Below are 22,136 nucleotides of genomic sequence, written 5' to 3' on the forward strand. Positions count from 1 at the left end.
CGTACAGTCAACCCATTTGCACCCCACAGTCACCCAATAAAAGTATTATCTCCATTTTACAAATGAAGAACTGAGCCTGAGAGAGATGGAAACATCTTGCCCAAGGCCAGATGAACTGTCAGACTCCAAACCATATGTGTGCTCAAGATGGAGAAATTGCCTGTTGTAGTCAGTTTCCTTTGTTTTGACATTCTTGTTGTCAGCACTCTCTGGGACCCTTCCCTCTGAAATGATTGACTCATACCTCTTCAAAGGTGAACATTTCTTTCCATTGTTCCTTGTAGGCAGAACCTGAGATAACTAGTTCAGCCGCTGGGCTTTGGGTGTGCTTGTGTGACCCCCGTCTGTCACTGCTGTCCACACCACACACTCCCATTAGGTGGCTATTAACCAAGGTTATGACATGTTTCTCCATTCTGTCCTTTCTAGAGAGGGGACATGCCTCCAAGAGAGGGCAGGCTTCAGAAAAGGGTGGTTGGTGTATAACTGCAGCAACAAAAACCGTTAGATTGACTGGAAGGGAAACCTGATGTCGTGTGTGCCTGCCTCACACCAAGCTGGGAGCCACCCCATTTGTGTGGGGTATGGTGATGCCCACAGCAGCCTCCCATGCGTCATAATAAGGAACATGTCAGCTCCGGCACCTGACTCCCGCATTGTATAGGCTGTAGAACATTCCTCAGTCTGAAAGTGTTTGTAATTACAAATTTCAGCTTTCAGAGGATCTCCGTAGATACTAAGGATACTGAAAAATGTTCTTGATGGCAGGAAAGGCTATAAGGCATGGCTGTGGGCTTTTTTTGCTTATTTTTTAGCTACCTAAGCAGTGGGAGGGGATGAGATGGCGTGTTTAAGTGCTATTTCAAACGGGTACGGTAGACCAGCTTGACATTTTCCACTTTTCGCTAACGTTAGATGGCCGGAAACAGTTTAGGCTGAGAAAGAGAGGTTAAACTACTGTTTTCCAATTCTAAGTATATTTCATTCTCCAAAACAGAAGTTTCAGCCAGAACCTCTTGTCCCTTGTTTTTCATAGCCAGTGGCTGAAAGTGTAGGCTCTCCTCAGACTACTGTGTTTGAAACCCAGCTCTGCCACTTACTAGCTGTGTGACCTTGGGCAAGTTACAGAGCCTTTGGAACAACTTGTTTTCTGTAAAATGTGGTTGGTAATACTTTCTCCCCCATAAAGCAGTTCTGAGAACTAAATGAGACATCACGTAAAGGGTTTTCCACTGTGCTTTAAGTAACACATAATTCTCAGTAATGTTAGCTCCTCTCACTATTCTAGTAAGAAACAAATGCATTCAGAAAATGCACCCCTACTCCTGTTGCCTTTTCAGAGTGTTCTCTTTCAGGGCCTCCCAAGAGAGTGGCTTGAAATAGTTTTTTAAAGAGAGATGGGGGAGGGAGGGAGGGAGAGAGAGAGAGAGAGAGAGAGAGAGAGAGAGAGAGAGATATCAGTTGCCTACTACACACGCCCCAACCGGAAATCAAACCTGAAACCTGGGTATGTGCCCCAACCAGGAATCAAACCCTCCACCTTCGTGTGTATAGGACAACACTCCAACCACTGAGCAACACTGGCCAGGGTGAGAGTGGTTTGAATTTTAACTATTGTCCATCATAGGTGTCTGTCCATTGCTCTATGCCTGGGTTACTGGCCCCCTGTGCTGTGTGTTCGTCCCAGAGGCAGCAAGCATTTTCTGTAAAGGACCAGGTAGTAAATATCTGGGCCAGGGGCCACATCAATCTGTCACCCATCTTCTCCCTCTCCCTTTCCCCTTCTTTTCCTTCTTCTTCCCTGTAAAAATCTAAAACCCATTCTTACCTTGAAGGCTATACAGAACAGTTAGCTGGCCTACCTTTCTCGTCTGACCTGTGCTCTAACATGGCCAAAGTCTTTGCTCTGGGGTCATTCTCCCATCATTCAGATCAATAGATATTGGTCAAAAACAAGTTTTCATGTTAAAAATGGAGTCCAGTGGAAAAACAGCACTCTCTCCTCCCACCCTCACATTCCATATGCCTTATATACAAGGAGCTTTTAAGGTTCCATTCCTGAAACCAAGGAGTTCTTGAAGGAATCCATTAGTGCCAGTTTGAACAATGCTCCAACTTGGATAAGCTTCATGCCTGTGATACTACTCCAGATTCAACCAGAGCCTCAGAGCGAGAATTTATTTTTAAATTCCTGGGACTTTGCACCATCAGTCTCAAACCTGCAGCAGCCATGTTTCAGGGAAATAGCATTTTTTTGTTGTGACTAAAGTAAGCTAACCATAATGAACATGAGCATGATACTTTTCACAGCAGAAATGTAGGCACAACCTTTGTGAAATGACTATTACATTGCATGGTAAAGCAAATATTTAAATTCACAGCTAAAATAGTGCTTGTAAAATGTAACTGCCAGGGAGAACATTCAACTTCATCATTCTTTGAGCTGTAATTCTCTGCATTCCACACAGTTCAGGGGAAAAGTGCTTATTTTAAATAAACTGCTTTCTGGCTCTTTTACAATTGTGCCGCAGTGAGCTTCATTTCTCAGGGGCCATGGCCTTGGAGCTGTTCCTGGGCAGATCTCTGCACCTTTGTTCCTTCGGAACAAGGGCTGCCTGGGTGCTTTCCTCTGAGCTGCAGCTTTGCTGATGGCTTCCTTTATCCCCAGGAGAGTTCCAGTGATGGAGGGGATGGCATTTTTGGTGAGAAGAAGGATGACAGCCGGGCAGGTGAGACTGTGACCTTCTGAAGGCAAAGAAAAGTAAGGTCCCGGTTCATAAAATGCTGTGTTTTAAGGAGGGCCTTTTAAAAAGCCACGGAAGTGGGCCTTGGTCAGACTCCCCTGGCGTAGTACATGGAGCTGCAGCTTGGCCCTGGCCAGCCTCCTCCACCTGTCATTGAAGTTCAAAACTGAAATCACTGATGGTCTCTGACATCAGGTGGAGTCTGAGGGAAACAAAGGCATTATGGTTTCCTTTCTCTTTTTTTTAATTTAAATGTTTGGCGGGGGAGAAAAGTTAGGAGGGTTTGGTTTGGTTTGGATTTTTTTGGTTTTGTTTTTCTGAATTCACACTTTATAGTCTTTGGCAGTTGAAAAGCCCAGCTACACAAAAGCCCATAGTTCTCCATGGGCGAGGCCTCAGAGGGTCTGCTTGTTCCTGGCTTAGAGCAAGGTTCTCAATCAGTTCTACCCCCACAGACAGGCACGTTTGTATTTGAGAGAGACCAGCCAACCACACCAAGCTGTTTCTAAAGCAAAATTGCAGCCCACTAGCTAGGCCTAACACTTGAGCTCATTCAGTTATTCAGTCACCTCTGTTGGGTTCTGTTTGTAAATACTAATGTCCTCACTGATGTTTGAAGCCCAGGATGGCTCCGACCCAGACAAATCGCCCTGGCCAGTTTCATCTGCGCTCACAGCTCGGCTCAGACGACTGGTCACTATTTACCAGCGTTGCAACCGCAAGGAACTCTGCCGGCCTGAAATTCTGGGACCAGGTAACCAAGGATACTGGGTCCAGGAAGAGATGTTCAGGAGGACTTCTGAAATGGACCTCATCAACAAGGAAGCCCAAAAGAGGTAAAATAAAAGCCAGTAGCCGAGAGGGCATGCTGAGCTGCCCACTGGGGAAAGGGGACAAAAAGGAAAGCTGAGAGCCACAGGGAAGTGTACTTCATGTGCTCTCATGGAGATAGGGGGTCTCCAAAATTAATTAGAGCCAGCCTCCAAATGTTATTATTGTCTTGCTGACCGGGGAGTCCGATGAGATCTAGGAACCTCTGTTCACAATTCCAAGACGTTTATGATTTTCCAACTTGACCCCCTTTCCTAAATGGGACCCCAGTCTCTGGGGATGGGGCTTAAAAACACCTGCTGGATAAAAGTGACACCAATCAGAAAGGATACATGCACCCAATGTTCATAGCAGCACAAGTCACCATAGCTAAGATTTGGAAACAGCCTAAGTGCCCATCAGCAGATGAGTGGATTAAAAAGCTGTGGTACATCTACACAGTGGAATATTATGCTGCTATAGAAAGGAACTCCTACCATTTGCAACAGCATGGATGGAACTGGAGAACATTATGCTAAGCGAAATAAGTCAGTCAGAGAAAGATAAATATCACATAATCTCACTCATTTGTGGAATATAGTGAACAACAAACTGATGAGCAAACACAGATCCAGAGACAGAGAATCATCGATCAGACCGACAAACCTTAGAGGGAAGGTAGGGGAGGGTGGGAGTAAGGGGAAGAGATCAACCAAAGGACTTGTATGCATGCATATAAGCATAACCAATGGACACAGACACCAGAAGGGTGAGGGCATGAGCGAGGGGATGCGGGGGGGGGGGAGAGGAGGCAATGGGGGGATAAGGACACATATGTAATACCTTAATCAATAAAGAAAAAAAAAATTTTAAGAAGTGACGAAGGGCATATATCGGATGTTCTTTTAGCAGCAAAGTGAATAGTGTGCATTGAAGCTGTCTTATTATAGCTGCCAGTCCTTGTCAAGCTTTTGAAAACAATAAATACCAAGAAATGCCAGGTGTGGTGGCTCAGTTGACTTGTGCATCATACCCTACACCCATGGTCAACAAACTGCGGCTCTTTGGCCCCTTGAGTGTGGCTCTTCTTAAGCCTTAGGAGTACCGTAATTAAGTTAATAACAATGTACCTACCTATATAGTTTAAGTTTTAAAAATTTGGCTCTCAAAAGAAATTTCAGTTGTTGTACTGTTGATATTTGGCTCTGTTGACTAATGAGTTTGCCGACCACTGCCCTGCACTGAAAAGTTGTGGGTTCAATTTCTGATCAGGGCCACTTACAGGCTCAATCTCGGTTGCTGCACATATAGGAGGCAACTGATCGATATTTCTCTCTCTTTCTCTCTCTCTCTCTCTCTCTCTCTCTCTCTCTCACTCTCTTACTCTCTCTCTCTCTCTCTCTCTCTCTCCTCCTCTCTCCCCTTCCCCCATCTCTCCATCCCTCCCCCTCTCCCCTTCTTTCTCCCTCCTTTTCTCCCCCTCTCTCCCTCCTTTCCTCCCTCCCTCTTTCCGCCCCCCTCTAAAAAAATAAAAAAACATATCCTCATGTAAGGATTTTTTTTTAACAAAGCCAGCCTAGGAGGAAGATATTAATTGGCAGGAGTTACTTTCCTGCCTGAGAATTAAGCTAAAAAATGGCTACAGAAGGCCAGGTTAGGAACGATACCACCAGAAAAATTAACAAAGCTGCAATTCTTTTTCTTTTAAATATATTTTATTGATTTTTTACAGAGAGGAAGGGAGAGGGATAGAGAGTTAGAAACATCGATGAGAGAGGAACATCGATCAGCTGCCTTTCTGCACACCCCCAACTGGGGATGTGCCCTCAACCAAGGTACATGCCCTTGACCGGAATCGAACCTGGGACCTTTCAGATCGCAGGCCGACGCTCTATCCACTGAGCCAAACTGGTTAGGGCAAAAGCTGCAGTTCTTTGAGTTTTTATATACCTCCATCCCTCTGCTATAACACCCAGTGAGTTAAAGCACCACCACATAACACATTCAATTACTTCTTTGCACTCCTGGCTTTATGAAATTTGGTGATACGGGGGAAATAGTTCTTCCGTCTTTCGCAGCCCCGAAGAGAAGAGCCAGAGCCCCTTCTTCCTGTTCCTCACTCTTCCTCTGGCCCCCTTGCTGCACTCCTTACCCCACTTCTTCTGGGGGTGAAGAATGCAATGCCCAAAGCCCCTCAAAAACTATGGTGGAGTATAATCATCCAACCCCCTTAAGTCATTATCTTAATCCTACAGGATATAAAGACTAGAGAGTCTTTGTGTTCTAGAGAAAATAATTGATATGAGCAACCTGTCTATACGTAATCAGGAAGAAAGCCAATGAGCAGTAAGGAGTCGGGAGGTGTGTGGCTGAGGGAGGTGCTTTCCTTCTCTGGACCAGCTTCTCATCTGTAAAACGAAGGAGGTGAATTTCAAGTTCTGGAAGGTCCCTCCAGGATTCTGTGATTCTGGGATGTCAAACAGGGGCAAAAAATATGGCAAAATGTGTAAGCATACAGAGGATTATAAAAATCTTTCTCACAAGAGGAAATAAACTAGGTAATTTCTCAAACTGATGAGTCAGGAGATCACAAATAGGCACACAGGGTTTGGAAATGGAGAGGTAAGTACCAGGAGAGAGCTGAAAGGTGTGCAAGTGCAGGGCGGCTGGTAGACTGTTCATTATAAGTCTCTCAGCCCAATTTAACTTACGTAAAAATAAGCAATAAGATAGACAAGCCAGCCTACCTGCTTTCTTGACTTCACAGTCTCTTTAGGTAGGTGTTTAATAAGTTAGTTGTTGGTTTTTTATAAAGAAAGGGAAACTGCTCACCCTCCCTTTCTGATTAAATCTCAGGTGGACAAGGAGGGAGCAAGCTGACTTCTACAGAACAGTGTCTTCCTTTGGTGTTGTTTATGATCAAGAAAAGAAAACTTTCGACTGGACGCAGTTCCGCATCATTTCTCGTTTGGACAAGAAATCGGATGAGAGCCTGGAACACTATTTTTATAGTTTTGTGGCCATGTGCCGGCACGTCTGCCGTCTGCCCCCGTGGAAAGATGGCGGTGAGAAAACTCTGTCATGGTATCCCAGATGAGACAAGGAAAGAACATGCTTATTTTCCAGGTTCAGAATTATTTTAGGTATAATTATAAAAGTGGAGTCTACCTGAAGATTTCAGGTAAAAACAAGTGGGTTTCACAAATTTATGAACTCCAAATTGGGTCCACCCTCATAAAATAAAAATCTCGCTCCCAAAATGATGTAACTCCAACAAAAATTGAAATTCAGATTAAAACCTCACAGAAATATTGATGCTACTATTAATCACCTTTTCCAAGGTATGGTTTTATTTCGTTAAGTCTCATAGACTTATCCTGCTATGAACTTTGCACCTTCTGCAGATTAAATCTTAACTTCATTTATCATGTATTGACATGTAGCTAGAGAAAGGAAGTGGCTGTCATTTAACATCTGGTCTGATAGAGACCTCTTCTGAGAAATTTCTTCCTGCTTGGAATTATTTGCAGCAGTTCCTCCGAGGTCCTCCTCAGCCTCATCCTTGTAGATAAACTTGTTCTGGGCCATGTGACTATATTTTAGAAAAGCTAAAACACACATTGAGCCTACTCAGTTTGGGTGCTGGGCTGTTGGCCACACATACAGATGCCCCAACTCTTGCCCCTGGGTGGCATGACTAGTGTGTTTTTACTAAAGCCGAGGAGCTTGGATAGAGTGGGAAGAGCTGGACCTTGGCATCCCACTGACAAGACCTGGATCAGAGTCCTGGTTCTGCCACCTTGAGCAAGTTAGCTTATCTGAACATGTTTCCTTAACCTTAAAACAGGATGGTATTGGTATATCTTGGACTTTTCTGTGAGAACTAACAGGTGTAAAGCACCTCGTGTTGAGGGCACATAGTGCATGCTTACTGCAGGGGAGCTGATCTTACTTCCAGAACTGAAGTTTTTGTGCTCTTTTCTGACCCTCGCTGGGACTGTCCTGTTTCATAAAAAACCTCCCGTTCTCTTTTAGCTTTTCATTTTGGCAGGGGCACACACACTGAGACTGCCGTGCTGAGGAGCTAGGGAGTTAAACTTAAGACCAAAGAGCAGGGACTCAGGTGGGCAGCAAGTAACCGAGGGCTCCCTGAAGTGATGGGCTCTCTGTTTACCTTCCCAGGTCCCCCAGATCCCACCATCTGTGTTGAACCCATCACTGAGGAACGGGCTGCAAGAACCCTGTACCGCATTGAACTATTACGGAAGGTCCGAGAGCAGGTGCTGACGTGTCCCCAGCTGCACGAACGCCTCCAGCTCTGCAGGCCCAGCCTCTACCTCCCAGTGTGGTGGGAGTGTGGGAAGCACGATCGGGACCTGCTCATCGGCACCGCCAAACATGGGCTGAATCGCACTGACTATTACGTCATGACTGACCCCCAGCTGTCCTTCCTGGACGCCTACAGAAACTACGCCCAGCATAAAAGGCCTGACACCCAGGCTCCAGAGAGTCTCTATTGCCTTTACCAGACCAACTCCAAACTCTATGAATCTCCTACATACACACAAATGAGCAGGACTTCAGAGTCCCTTGAAACTGAACCTGAGAATCTAGGACAAATAGAAGGTAGGGATGATCATCTTGGTCCTCCTGGGGGCAGCTTATCAGACATCACGTGTGAGAACTTTATTTCTAAAGTTCAGGATGTCATCTCCATCACCCATGAGGAAAGCCTGCTGCCTGAGTCCTTGGAGAGCATGATGTATGGTAAGAAGGGGCTCAGCCGAGAGCCGGGCTCTTTTCAAGAGAGCCCACATACCAACACAGAAGCCAGAACAGATGCCCTTGGCATTTCAGCAAGCAGAGGTGCAAACTGCCGGCCCAATGGCCACGAGGCAGAAGTAGCTGCAGGCCCCTCTCTTATGGATAGTTTGGAAGCAGGAGTAGCTCAAATGAACATTAAAAATGGAGAACACTTGTTGATGTCTCTTGCAAGAGACAAGGAGCTCTGCTGCAACGAGGCAAAGCAGAGGCCTGAGAGCGTCGGGCAGCTGGAAGCCACGTTCTTGGCTTCCCCTTCCTTGGATCAAGGAAATGAAAGTGGGTTTGTTGATATGTGTAACCTTAGTGTCTGTGACTCCAAAAGAAACCTGTCATCAGAGCAGCAATTAATTGATTTACTAGAAAACAAGAGTTTAGAAACTGATTTGATACTGAATCAGAACCACAGTGATGAGGAGGAAGAGGAGGAAAACGAGGAGGAAAACTTGGACGTAGCAGCAGGCGGGAGGGGTAGGCCAGAGGTTCTGCCTCTGAGCGAGCCCACCGCTAGTACTCCAGGAGAGAAGGGCCAAGGCCTCCACGCAGAGGAAGCCCGGAAAGGCCGCCTGGGGGCCGGGGGCCGGAGTGCTGGGCTGCAGGGGGCTTTTCCTCAAGTGGCCTGTCAGTGCCACTGCAAACACCTGGAGAGGTGGACACGCGGCCTGGAGAGTGATGAATTTGAAGTGGAGAAGCCCAAGGGTCATAGCCCAGACCTGTACAGAAGCAAAACTAATAACATCACAATGGAGGGTGAGCTCACGGCCATTCCATTGGAGCCATTTAAAGTGAAGCATGAACTTGTAAAAGAACCTTGGAAAGAAAGTGCAGAAGGGAAGAAAGGGTTCCCTACGTATCCTCCTGAAGGAAGTGAGCTCAAGTCAGAAGACATGGATTTCGAGAGTAAAGATGACTATGACAGAGATGGAAACTGCCATAGTCAAGGTACAGTATGTGGGACTTTGTGGTATCTTGGATAAGCCAGTTCTCACGTGACGGGGGGGGCAGAGGAGGAAGTGGGGAGTGCTAAGAGTTTTACGGCTTCTGAAACAGGTCTACCAGCACTCACCATGTGTTTAAAACTGAAGGTTCCCCAGGCCTTGGTCTGAAAATGAGACAGTAGCTTAACTCTGGTCATTCCAGAAAAGCGAGGAGGGTTGGAGATGATCATAGCACCTTTACCGCATCAGCCATGTGATTGGGGCAGAGGCTGTGTGCTTCTTATCCGATAGATGCTAGGGTTGGCATCAAGGGGAATAATTGGCTATTCCACTAGATAGGGCATTTCAAACTAAGTGGAACAGAACAGCCGGGGAACCTCAGGAACCTGCAGCTTAATATAGATGGAATTTTTCAGGCACTCCACAAAAATACAAATAAATGTGATCTTTATTAAGGTGAAGAAAGATAGCACTGTTTATTCATTCATTGTTGAAACCCTGTGACTTAATGTTGGGTCATTAGTAACTCAGCAGAGTCGTTTTAGTAACTCAGCAGAAATTAAAATAAAATTATAAGTAACTCAACAAATATACAGACATACTTGATCTTTTTTTAAATAGGGGGATCTTAGATGAGGGTTCAAGTTAGAAGGAATTTTAAAATATTAAGAATCTAGATGCCCCTGAGATTTCTCATGCCTTGCAGGGATATAGATACAGTGATTTCCCAGCCTTTGGTTTTAGTTATTGTGATGTGATTATCTTGGAATATCTTCTGAACCCAAATTAAAGTTGGCACACTAGCTAGGATAAGGCTTGTGGCCCCAGCTGACTCAGAGGAGCCAGTCTGACCTGCCCATCCTCCTCACCCCAGGCCACAAAGGCCAGCTGCCATGTGTGAATTAGAAAACCCACTTTACTTTTTGAAACCCAGGCAGTCAAACAAGTGCAGGGTATAGACGAGTATGGTTTACTGGAGAGCTGCGGGGCATTGATGTCCTTTGGTGGCAGTGGCAGCCTTGCTGAGCGGAGGTGGAAGGGGCAGTGGCAGCCTTGCTGAGCGGAGGTGGAAGGGGCAGTGGCAGCCTTGCTGAGCGGAGGTGGAAGGGGCAGTGGCAGCCTTGCTGAGCGGAGGTGGAAGGGGGCAGTGAAGTTGATAAGCTTGCGCATATTTGTGGGTGAAAGTTCTTTGCACTGATGCTTCTAAAAGTGCTTCTGCAGCCCTCTGAAGGGCCCTCACACGTGTGTGATGTGGACTAGGTGGGGCGGGGGGTTAGCTGTTTCTGAGACTGGAGTTCTACAGCTGAAGGAGCAGTCTTTGGCACGGCTATTGGGCCAGTTCCCAGATCTCCTGGCTCCTTTTCCAGGGTTTTCTCTCACACATCATTTTGCTTTTCCTGAAAACTTAAATCCATCTCCTCTGCTTAACACCTTTCAGTGGTGCTCCCCGTAGGATCTAGAATAAAAGTGGCATTTACTTCATGGCCTAAAAACTCAGCATGACCTAGAGGAGTCTGCCCCTCCAGCCTCATCCCTGTGCCTTTCCCTGGATGTGTCTCAGTTCCTCCACATGTCCAGAGCACCCTTCCCCATTGCCTCATCTTCTCGCCAATGGGATCCCCTCTCCACCAGCCTTCCCCTGCCAGCATGGCACCTGTTTCTTTCCCTTTCTAGCACTCACCATGGTTCATAATTGTAGTTATTTGTTTATTATTGCTGTGGTGGTTTTTTATTTGCTGTTTCCCTTTCTTTCCCCATGAAACTGTACGATCCTTGTGGGCCAGGGCCACATCTCTCTTGTGTATCCTTGAATCCCCTGGCCTAACAAGGCCCTGCTCATGGTAAGGGGTCTCTCCAGTTCCCCAAGAGACTTGTACAGTCAAAAGTGAGCTCTGTGTGGTGCCAGGTGGGCACTTCAAATATTGGGGGACCACTTTGTAAAGTATGTGATTGTCTGACTACTGTGTTGTACACCTGAAACTAATACAAAATATTGAGTGTAAACTGTAATTGAAAAATAAGATTTTTTTTTAAAAAGTTAAATCTGTACCTATCAGAGGATACACATTCCTTGTCATTTCACCAGGAAGAGAGGACCCCTTCTAATTCACTCCCTGTCCTTCCTGGTAAGTGGATCTTTAAAGATCCACTGAAGCTTGAAAGAATAAGTTGAATTTCCATTTCTTTGTATCAGTGAAGTAATTGAAATGTCCTAGGTTCCTATGCATCATTTTTTACACAAATCGTATCTGTTTTACCTTTGCAGTAGGTTTTATGACTTTTCATCCTTTTCATTAACAGCCTGTTGCCCTAGCCCAGTGGTCGGCAAATTGCAGCTCGCGAGCCACATGTGGCTCTTTGGCCCCTTGAGTGTGGCTCTTCCACAAAATACCGACTTCTGCGCATGGGCCACGAAGTTTCAGTCGCACTGTATGTGTGCGCCGCACGTGGTATTTTGTGGTATTTTGTGGAAGAGCCACACTCAAGGGGCCAAAGAGCTTCATGTGGCTCACGAGCCACAGTTTGCCGACCACGGCCCTAGCCGGTTTGGCTCAGTGGATAGAGGGCCGGGGCCCGTGTGGGAGGCAACCAATCGATGTTTCTCTCTCTCTCTGTCTCTCCCCCTCTCTTCCATTCTCTCTAAAAAATCAATGGGAAAAATATCCTCGGGTGAGGATTAACAAAAACAAAACATCAGCTTTTTGCTGTGATGCATTTCATAGACTGTCCCTTCAAATGCATCTAAGGATTATAATGTTTGATTTCCTCTTATCCACTAGTGAAGGTGGTCATTCACTCCTCTCACTCTTGGGTCCACAGGAAAACATCCTCTCTCTTCTATTTCCTTGTTGTTTTTGTCGGGGTGTGGATGCAACTCTTCTCATGACTTGTATGGGTTGCCCTAGAGCACATCTACCTTTACAGTTTAACCTGTGTGGTCCTTCTGGAGATAGAAGGCATGGTAATTAATATTCAATTTAAAATAACACAGAATGGGCTAATTTTAAAAAGAGATCAGCTATCCTCATCTTTCAGATCACTCCTATCTCTCAAGTATCTAAATTTTTAACCTTTCTTCCCAGATTACCCAGGGAAATACTCTGAAGAGGAGAGCAAGAGCTCGACGTCAGGCCTCACTGGCGACATCGGAGACGACCTGCAGGAAGCCCGGGCCCCGACCATCGCACAGCTGCTGCAGGAGAAAACCCTCTACTCCTTCTCGGAATGGCCAAAGGTCTCTCCCAGCGCCTCCCCGCTTCCTCCAGGCCATTCTCAGCTCTGAATTCTTTATATTTACCTTCCAGAGTATTTCTGAGTAACAGGTTCAGAGAAAGGTTTAATATCTGGAAAAGGTATTAGTATTGTAACATTTGAACATTTGAAGGTATATGCACTTGACTAATTAGACCATAAGACAAAAGTGTTAGTTGTCTTCATATTTACAGCAGCTGTGGCTTTGATTTTTATTGTCCAGACTATGAACTTTATTTTAAGGATTATAAAGTGAGCACTCTTTTCTAATCAGTTTAGTTCTGGTTAGAAAACTTGATCTCAGGGGACTTTTCAAACTTGGTAACTTGGTACTTATTCCTCAGAGATTTTGTCTTTTTCTTTTTTTTACAGGATCGAGTGATAATCAACCGCCTAGATAACATCTGCCACGTGGTGTTGAACGGGAAGTGGCCCCCCAGCCAGCAGTATGAGCCCTCGGGCACCCTGCCCGCCCCTGTGTTAGCCAGCACTGCTGGTTCTCGAAGCAGCCTCTCGGAGCCTGAAGTGTCGGAGCACAGCTTCAGCAACGGTGCAGCATTGGTGGCCCAGATCCAGAAGGTGAGGCCGCAAGAATGGTGTTGACCATGAAACAGAGAGTGGGGGACACTTTGCACTTCTCGGCTGAGTCATCCATTCAACCTGTTTACTGAATGGATAGGGTTTTTGGGGACGGGGTGGGGGTGGGGGTACAACCCTTAGTGTTAATTGAAGAATTTGGATTTTTATCCTGTAGGCAGCGAAGCGCCATTACAAGTTTTAGAGCAGGGAAATGCGTGATGAAGGCAGGGTTTTGCAGGTCAGCTGGAGTGGTGTGCAGGCTCACGGGGGCTGGGGTCAGGAAAGAGGGGTGCCTCAGCAGCTGGAGACCACGTGAGGAGCTGCAGAAGAGGTGAGGTTCTAGACTAGGTCAGTGGCAGAGTGAATACAAAGAACGGCAAGGAAATTGGCAGGCATATGAGGAAGAGGGGCATGAATGGATTTGTGTGTTCAACACATGGAGGACTAAGGAAGGGTGGCAGCTGATAGAAATTAGGAAAATCAAAGCAGGAATGAGTTTTATTTTATTTTTATAACTTCAAACTTAAAAGTCACGATTAATTGGAGGTACACTAATGAGCACACTTACCCTCACTCTCAACTGCACATTGGAATCCACTGGGAACCTTGAAGAGATGCTGGTTCTGATTTAATTGGTGTGTGTGTGTGTGTGTGTGTGTGTGTGTGTGTGTGTGTACTGAGTATTGGAGTATTTTTTAAACTTCCCAGTTGATCCTGATGTACAGCCGAAGTTGAGATTCCCTAAATTAAAATCTTGCAACTCCAGGTGTAGGTCATGGACAAGCAGCGTTAGCAGCATATGGCAACCTGTTAGAAATGCAGACTCTTAGGCCCACTGAAGTGGAATCTGCATTTTAACAAGCTGTCCAGGTGATCTGGTACTAAAGTTTGAGAAGGCTTGAGCTAGAAGATGATTAGAAATCATACTCAGCCCAAGGAAGTCGGGCCTGAAGGAACGGCTGGCATTCAGCCACATGTGTGTGTTCACAGGACAGCTTCTTGGCTCCAGTTTTCCCAAAGGATGAGCAAAAGCACAGACGTCCTTACGAGTTTGAGGTGGAGCGGGATACAAAGGCTCGGAACCTGGAACAGTTCTCTGCCACCCATGGGCACCCCCCCATCATCCTCAATGGCTGGCATGGGGAGTCAGCAATAGACCTCTCCTGCACATCTGAGGGGTCCCCAGGAGCCACCTCCCCTTTCCCAGTGAGTGCCAGCACCCCTAAAATTGGGGCTATCAGTTCACTTCAAGGAGCCCTTGGCATGGACTTGTCTGGGATTCTACAAGCTGGCCTGATCCACCCAGTGACCGGGCAGATTGTCAACGGGAGCCTCAGAAGAGATGATGCTGCCGCGAGGAGGCGGAGAGGGAGGCGGAAACATGCTGAAGGAGGGATGGACCTCATCTTTTTGAAGGAGCAGACACTTCAGGCAGGAATCCTGGTGGGTATACAGGGCCTTAAAAACATTGGCCTTTCTACACAGAGCAATAAACCTTCCTCAGGCACAAAACTTTTTGGTTTGTGGCTCTTTTCTCCCTTTTTCAGTTGTCCTGCTTACTTTCATTATGTCTTCATTATAAGTTACCCTCAGTTTTTTCTAGAAATAGATGGTATTAATCCACCAAGGGCCCTTAATCTGCAGGCATCCTGGAGAAATGAGCCAGGAGGTCTTGCCATTTCAAATGGAAAGAATCCAAATCCTCGGGTGTCTCGAAAGAGCCACTGGAGATGAATGAGCAAAGCGAGACAGCAGGGTGGAGTCTGTGGCCAGTAGTTCCAGGTTAGTGGCTTTCCAGGAGCTGGGGTGGGAAGAAGGATCAGGAGTAGGACTTCTGCAGGTTGATCCTGGCTCTACTGCTCGACTTCCTGGTCAGCATTAGGCACGTCACCACCTCACTTTGCTCCTCCGTGAAGTGGGGGCCACAGCATCTCCCACAGAGGGTCGCTGTGAGGATTCCCTGAGATCACACTAAGACGTTCTAAACTCAAAGGAGATCATTGTAAAGAACAGGAAACGCTCAGCAGCCAAGAGAGAGACCCCCTTAGACTTTGTTTAATGTGTCAGACCACTGACTTCTCTTTATATTTTGGTTTTTCCCATTTATTGATTTTTGAGCTCCAAAACAGGGATCACATTTATGTTTTCTTATTTTATTCTTTTCTTTTCTTCCTTCCTTCCTTTCCTTTCCTTTTCTTTCCTTTCCTTCCTTCCTTCCTTCCTTTCCTACTTCCTTCCTTCCTGTCTTTCTTTCTTGATTTGAGAGAGAGGGGGGCGGGGGGGAAGGGGGCTGGAGAGAGAAACATTGATTTGTTATTCCACTTATTTATGCATTCATTGGTTGATTATTGTATGTGCCAAACCTGCAACCTGGATGTATCAGGAGGACGTTCTAACTAACTGAGCGACTCAGCCAAGCATGTCTTCTTATTTTAAAAGGAATAATAATAACCAGTATTTGTTGAGTACTTACTGTGTGCCAGGCACTGTGTTCAAGGTTTTACATGATTGTCCTATGTGATCCTTACAACAACCCTGTGAAGGTGGTATTACTATTCCCACTTTATAGATGAGAAAACTGAAGCTTACAAATATGAAATAATTAGCCTAAGATTATCCAGCTAGTAAGTGGCAGATCAGGGGACCAAGCCAAGGACTTCTTTCTGTATTCCTCAAGCAGCTTATTGCTAAGGTATATTGTTTGAGATGGGTCTTCCTCTTAGACTTTCTGTATCATTTGGGAAGCTGAAGTGGCAGGTTCTTTCCCTGCCCAACCCTGCAAGCTTTTGGGATGGTTGCCTAATTTTTCAGAGGTGCAAAGCCATAGTTTCTCTGTAATGATGGTGAAATTCCAATGGAATGACTAATGAAATTTTCCCCTTGAGAGTATTTTTTTAGATTTATTAAGCAGACATTTATTTAGCATTGACATTGTACTTTATCAGCAGTCCCAAGTATAAGCATTGGGAATACAGAGATGAGTAAAAGAGGTATTTGAACGATAAAGGGAGGAATAGGTAAGCAAGTTGCAGTGAGGCGTGGAAAGCCTGCGAAGAGTGCTATGGGGAACTGGACAGGAGTGGCCAGTGTTGCCAGGGACTGCCAGTGACGGTGACAGGGGAGGTGACCCTGAACCGGAGCAGATAGGATGGAATTAAAGTTTACCAAGAAGACAAGACAGGGAGAGGCTTATTCAGGTGGAGGGAACGCCCCTCATATGCAGTGGCGTCTGTGTGGGTAAGTAGTGTGTATGGTTCTTACTTGAGCACCCAGCAGGGTAATGTTCAGGTAGAAATGGACAGAAAGATTCAAAGCATACCTTGCACACTTTCCTTTTAGAAACTAGTTTTCATTCTGGCATGATTAACCACACATACTTATTTTCCCTTCATCCAGGAAGTCCATGAAGACTCAGGGCAGGCCTCCCTGAGCACGTCCCACCCTGAAGGGCCAGCGCCCGCCCCTTCGACCCCGGAACCAGCCCCAGCAGCTGGCAGCCAGGCGGATAAGACCATTCCCAGCAAAAGTCTGCTTGACTGGCTGAGGCAGCAGGCTGACTACTCCTTAGACGTCCCTGGCTTTGGAGCAGTAAGTGCTTTTGGTACTGCCTGGGACTGCTGTTTGACTTCCTGCCTGCTTGGTGCTGTTTTGATAAGTGTGCTGAGGGAGACCAGGAAGTTCTGGAGAAATCGCTGTCAACTAAGGGTATCATTTTAAAGTCAAGAAAAAGTTATGACCCATGTCAGAGCACTGTGCCAAATAGACATGCAAAATATGAAGACAGCTAGCCTACGCTCAGCCCCTTCCCCCCTAGAGTTACCACACAGTATCATAAGTTCACAGAGAAATCTTTAGGTTGCATAAACACTGCCACTTCATGAAAATGTTCTGTGTGTTCCTTTCAAGTTAGTACATTATCCTTTTATAGGAGTGTGTCTGTTCTTAGTTATAAAGTTCTTGCTTTGGGACTTTTCCTCAAGTCCTCTTACTGCCTTAGCCCTAAATCTTTCAGAGGGCTACTGAACACAGATGTCTTACTGGTTTTTCTTTCCTTATTTGCCCGTCTACCCACCACCATCTGTGTTTTGGGTACATCTAGCTAATAAGAAACGGAGGTAGAGAGCTCACAGGAAAAGAAAGGGAATGCATTCACAGATGCACACCCTCAAAGAACAGGCAGAGCTTCTGGGCAGGTAGCAGTGGAGAGAAGCTGAGAAAGTGCTGACAAGGAAAGGGCTGGGGATTAGGCAGTGCCCTGGGAAACTGTATGGACAGCCGAGGTGTTCTAGTCTAGCCCCCCACAGCCTGTTTTCCAGCTTGCTGCTGCTTCAAGAAGAGAGCCTAGGTGGGGGCCAGGTGGCTTTTTCCTTCAACATGCCCTGGCTGTGCCCGTTGCAGAGGGCCATTAATGAGAAAATAGCAAAACCAATTGACATGCACCACCCTCCTCAGACTCTGTGACAGAATGTTCTGTAATGTTGATTTCCATTTGTCTCCTAGACTTTTTCAGACAAACCAAAGCAGAGGAGGCCACGCTGTAAGGAACCTGGGAAATTAGATGTCAACTCTCTGAGTGGGGAAGAGAGGGTTTCTGCTGCCCCCAAGGAGCCAGGACTGAGGGTAAGGAAGAGGGGCCTGTCCCTGCAGAGCCCAATCTTGCAGACTCAGAGAGAGAACGCCGCAGGGAAGCGGGTTTCCCAGGCGGTTCCCAGAGGACAAGGGGCAGCACAGGACATCTGTAGGTGCTGTGGTCATTTGTTTTCAGCCTTTACCTGCAAAACTTTTAGTTATGTATTTAACCCATTACCAAAGCTTGATATTTTCCCCCATTTGTAGAGTTCAGGGAAAAGATACCTTAACTCATTAGCAGTCTGTTCCCAGTGTTTAACAAACTTCATTATTGGGAATTTTAATTTTCTAAGCTAAGCTTTTCTGGCTACCATTTAAGATATTTCCTCCTAGTCCGTCCTCACTGACAATGAGAAACAGCTGACTCCAAGCTCGGCCCTTTTTCTATTACAGAATCATGAGCCTGGAAGAGACTTCAAAGACATCTGCAAAATACTTCTAGTGTAACAAATATGAGTTAATTATTGTTTACAGATGAGTACAAATTTGGAATAGAAAATTCATAACCTCTAGAGGGCGGCAATATCATTGCAACCTGAAAAGGCGTTGAGCTTGGGAAAATTATTCCTAAATGTGTTATTAACCCCCTAAAAGTGCATTCTGCTCAAATGGGAAGCCTCTGAAGATCCTCACGGGGGCCTGCTCTTCCTGGGAGTCCCCACGCTCGCAGCCTTCCTGAGTGCCTCTCAGTGCTCGGCCAGCGCGGCAGTCCTGGGATCCAAATTCCCTTCTTCGTGAGATTGCTGGAGGTGATTTATTGTTTTAGCTCCAAAGACCACCCACCCTAGTCATTTCCTCCTCTGTGCAGAAAGAAGCTGTTACTTAATGTTCTCCAAGCTTGTCACTGATTTGTCACCTGGATGATTCCTCTTCTCTCCAGCAACTCAGCAAACATAACTGCTCTCTCATCTCCATCCACTGCAGCCACGCGGGGAGGGAGGCCTGGCCCGTCCCTGTGGCCTGCTTCTTAGAAAGTTTGTCACGTTGAAAAGAGGCCCTTTTTCCAACTCTCTTGTTCTCTCCTCAGAAAATGTCCCTCCCGCCCTCTTAGACTGGCTTGTGCTGGGAAGGCTGATTCAGCTTCGGTTCTTACCCCATCTGTCTCTCTCCAGCCCTCACGCTGCCTCCTACCTTCTGCACTCAGCAGTGTTGTCCCGTAGAGACCTCCAGTTCTTGCTTTGTTGTAAGTCAGAGCTCTTGGTTTAGAGACTTGTCAGAAAAACCATGTGGTTTCCCCTTGGCCCTCTCATGTCTTTCTACATGTCTAACAATTTCCCTCATGTTCTCTGGAAATTAATGTTCATCTCTCCCTACAGACACTGACCCCTTGCCAGAAAACCCATTTCTAAGCTGTTCTTGCAAGTCAGCCTCTTACCAGAGATGCACTTTCCCTGCTTTGTTAAATAAACACAGTCCCTGCCTCGGAGGCCCTTTCCTGCAGCTCAGCAAGAACAGGAAGCACTTGTCCACCTGGTCCTCAGGGTTGCACGGCCTTCCCACGGGCAGGGCCGGCTTGGCTCTGACGTCGACACTCTGCTTGGCTCCAGGAGGGCCCATTTCTCAACCATGTCACCATCTCTCACATGCTCCTCCTGGGGAGGAGCCCTCTGGTGCACTGCACTCTTCTCTCCCAGGAGACCCTACCCTTCTAGAGACAGGCTCCCATCCCACGGGGCTTCTCGCTGCTCTGTGGGCTGTGGCTCACTGGTGCGCAGTAAGGCCAGGGATTCAGCGTCAGAAGGCCCAGTACACAGTGGTTGCTCATTAGATGTATGTGTGTACACGTACATACTTCACATATTTCATATGTGTAAGTTACATTTGTTTCATGTTATATGCACACATGTGTGTATGGTTTTGCTGTTTGTTTCTCACTGGGCCATTGACATGACACGTCACCCCAAAATACTTCAGCATGCATCTCCTAACAGAGTTTTCCTGTGTAACTGTTCCCATTATTGCGCATGTGAGTATTAATATCTAGTTCAGATTCAGATTTTTTCATTTGTCCCAAAAATGTTTTTAGAGCTAGTTTCTGTTTTGTTTTGTTTTGTTTGTGGGATTTTTAAAATTGGGATCCACATGCTGCATCTAGTTGTTAGGTCTCTTGCCACTCGCTGGATATTTGTGGGCTGAACCTGCTAACCTTCCTGGGAGGAGCAGGAACGTTTTCGTTACCCTTCCTCCGCCCAGAAGTTGAGTTTTAGAGTTGGAATCTGCAGGTTTTGGAATAAGTGCTACCAGGTGCTGATGAAGACGACGTGCTTCTCGGGTGGGAGGCCCCTGTAATCATCTGCAAAGGCAGCTTTGCCCCAGTGCCGCTTCATGGCTGCCTCTCCTTTCCTCGCTCTCCTTGCCCTCTCCCCAGGCCTCCCCTGGAAGGGAAGCAGGTTTGCTCCTAGGGTATAATTACCAGGAGGGAGTGCTGCCAAAGCCCAACTTGCCGCTGTGTGTGGTCGCTGAGCTGCTGGGAGGGGCATCTGACAAGGGTGGGCAGCAGCTGGGTGGCTGGAGCGACTCTCCCTCCCACAGGAAGTGGTGAGAGCCGACTTCCTCTGCCAGCGCGCCTCTGGCTTTGCTGTAGGTGAGAACTGTGCTCGTCACGCCGGGGGCCATTCTGCAGCTGCTCTCAGTCTGAAGGGGAGAGAGTGGCCAGCCTGGGCCTTCTTGGCATGTTCCCAGTTCTGAAAGGCCCCAGCGTTCTCTTGGCATCAGTGGTTCGGAACAAGGGCAGGGAAGGGATATTTTTAGACATCTTGGTGCCTGAGGAGTGCGACGTGAACTTAGTGGGCAGGGCCAGAGAGCCCATTGGTCCTGCAGGATGCAGGCTGTCCTAGGTGCACTGTCCAGTCCTAATTGCCCCGATGAGCTCAAAATCAAGTATGTTAAAGAACGTCTGTTTTATAGCAGATTGTTTTAAAATGAGATGGGGGGCGTTATTCACTGAGCTCTGGGTTTGCTTGCTTCCCACACAAAGACTTCCCCCAGGAGAGTCATAGGGAGAGCGAGGAGGGGAACGTTTGTGGGTATAAAGGAAAGAGACCCACCGGCACCTTTCCCTGGCTCTTGCTGTGGGTGGGCTGTAGGAAGGAGGGCTTGGAAAAGCCTTGTGGTTGAGCTGTGGTTACCCTGCCAAGGTCCTGGGCTGAGGTGCTGTGCCCAACAGGGACCTGAGACTGGTGGAGTCCAGAATGAGGCAGTTTTCCTTAGTGGGCTCAAGACAGACTCATGAGAAATGGCGCTTGTAGCCTGGCCCCAATCCATCAAGTCCTACTACCTCAGTTGAGGAATTGTTCCCCCAGCATCCCCAGGCCCAGAGTGAGCCGTTGCCCAGCACGCTCCAGGGCAAAGCAGCCGTGCACATCACAAGTGCTGGTCACGGGTGGGGACAAGAGACAGTGTGGTATGGTTCAGGGCCACCAGGCCTGACCAACTGTGCCCCAGCGTCAAATCCCTGCTCCCTCACTTTGTAAGGAAGAAGGGGGACCACACACGACAGTGTCAGAGGTTTCTGCTCTTCTAAACCAAAGCTTTTGAGAGAGGACCATCATAATGCTCTTTGCCTGGCTTATGGTGACCTGGTTTTTCTTTCTTATTTTTTGGAAAACAGATGTGGGACTTCAAAATTAACATTATTTAGGGGAGTTGGAAACATTCAAGTGCACGTTTTTCACGTATCTATGAATTTGTAAACGCCCTGTAAAATGGCTCAGATAACAGTACTAACTCCGTGGGGTTGTTGTGATTAGTTGCGATAATGCAGATGGAGCACTAAGCATAGTACCTGACATGGGTAAGTACTTATTTAACCTACTGTCAGCACTCCTGCTGCTGCTGCTCCTCTTATCCACTCCCCCTGCATGAGCACCTGGCAGCCAGTGTCCCTTGCATCTCAGCTATTTCTCATACACGTGTGTTCTCGCAGCTCATGGAGAACCTGACCCGGTGTCACTAGCACACCCTGTCTCTACAACAGCCCCTTAGACAAAGATCTGTGGGACTTTCTAAGGATTTGACTTAGCAGATAAGGGAGAGGAGAGGCAGTGAACCAAATGGAAACACCAGAGCAACTCAATGAAAGTTCAGAGGAGGTGTCCTTGGGAAGTTTGTAAAGAGATTTCTTAACTGCTCTGATCACCAGCCTCAGCCCTTTGATGTGCTTAGCTGCTGACTTCTTTCTCCACACTCACCAGGCCCTAACAATGTTTTTCTGGTCCGTCCGCTATCTCTTGGTGAAACCTGTCCCTCCTTTCTTGCTCCGAGTGCTCCATTGAGGAGTGAACTGGGTCCCTGCCTCTGAGCTTGAGTGGGCTTACAGGAAGGGAAGGCGTTTACACAGATGCCTGAGAATCCTGGAAAGGCA

At 46.9% G+C, this 22,136-nt stretch overlaps 1 protein-coding gene across 1 annotated transcript in view; it reads left to right on the forward strand.

Moving 5' to 3' along the window:
- CHD6 (chromodomain helicase DNA binding protein 6) overlaps positions 1 to 22,136 on the forward strand; it is a 132,304-nt gene that overhangs the window by 104,469 nt on the left and 5,699 nt on the right. Inside the window, exons 28-36 of the mRNA XM_081096942.1 lie at positions 2,669 to 2,729; positions 3,364 to 3,580; positions 6,411 to 6,619; positions 7,737 to 9,317; positions 12,397 to 12,548; positions 12,938 to 13,144; positions 14,135 to 14,587; positions 16,541 to 16,732; positions 17,645 to 17,764. Coding sequence (XP_080953068.1) covers positions 2,669 to 2,729; positions 3,364 to 3,580; positions 6,411 to 6,619; positions 7,737 to 9,317; positions 12,397 to 12,548; positions 12,938 to 13,144; positions 14,135 to 14,587; positions 16,541 to 16,732; positions 17,645 to 17,764 — 3,192 coding nt within the window. The remainder of the gene's footprint in view (positions 1 to 2,668; positions 2,730 to 3,363; positions 3,581 to 6,410; positions 6,620 to 7,736; positions 9,318 to 12,396; positions 12,549 to 12,937; positions 13,145 to 14,134; positions 14,588 to 16,540; positions 16,733 to 17,644; positions 17,765 to 22,136) is intronic.

The sequence above is a fragment of the Myotis nattereri genome (assembly GCF_964212035.1).
Source record: "Myotis nattereri genome assembly, chromosome: 8".
NCBI classification, from domain to species: Eukaryota; Metazoa; Chordata; class Mammalia; order Chiroptera; family Vespertilionidae; genus Myotis; species Myotis nattereri.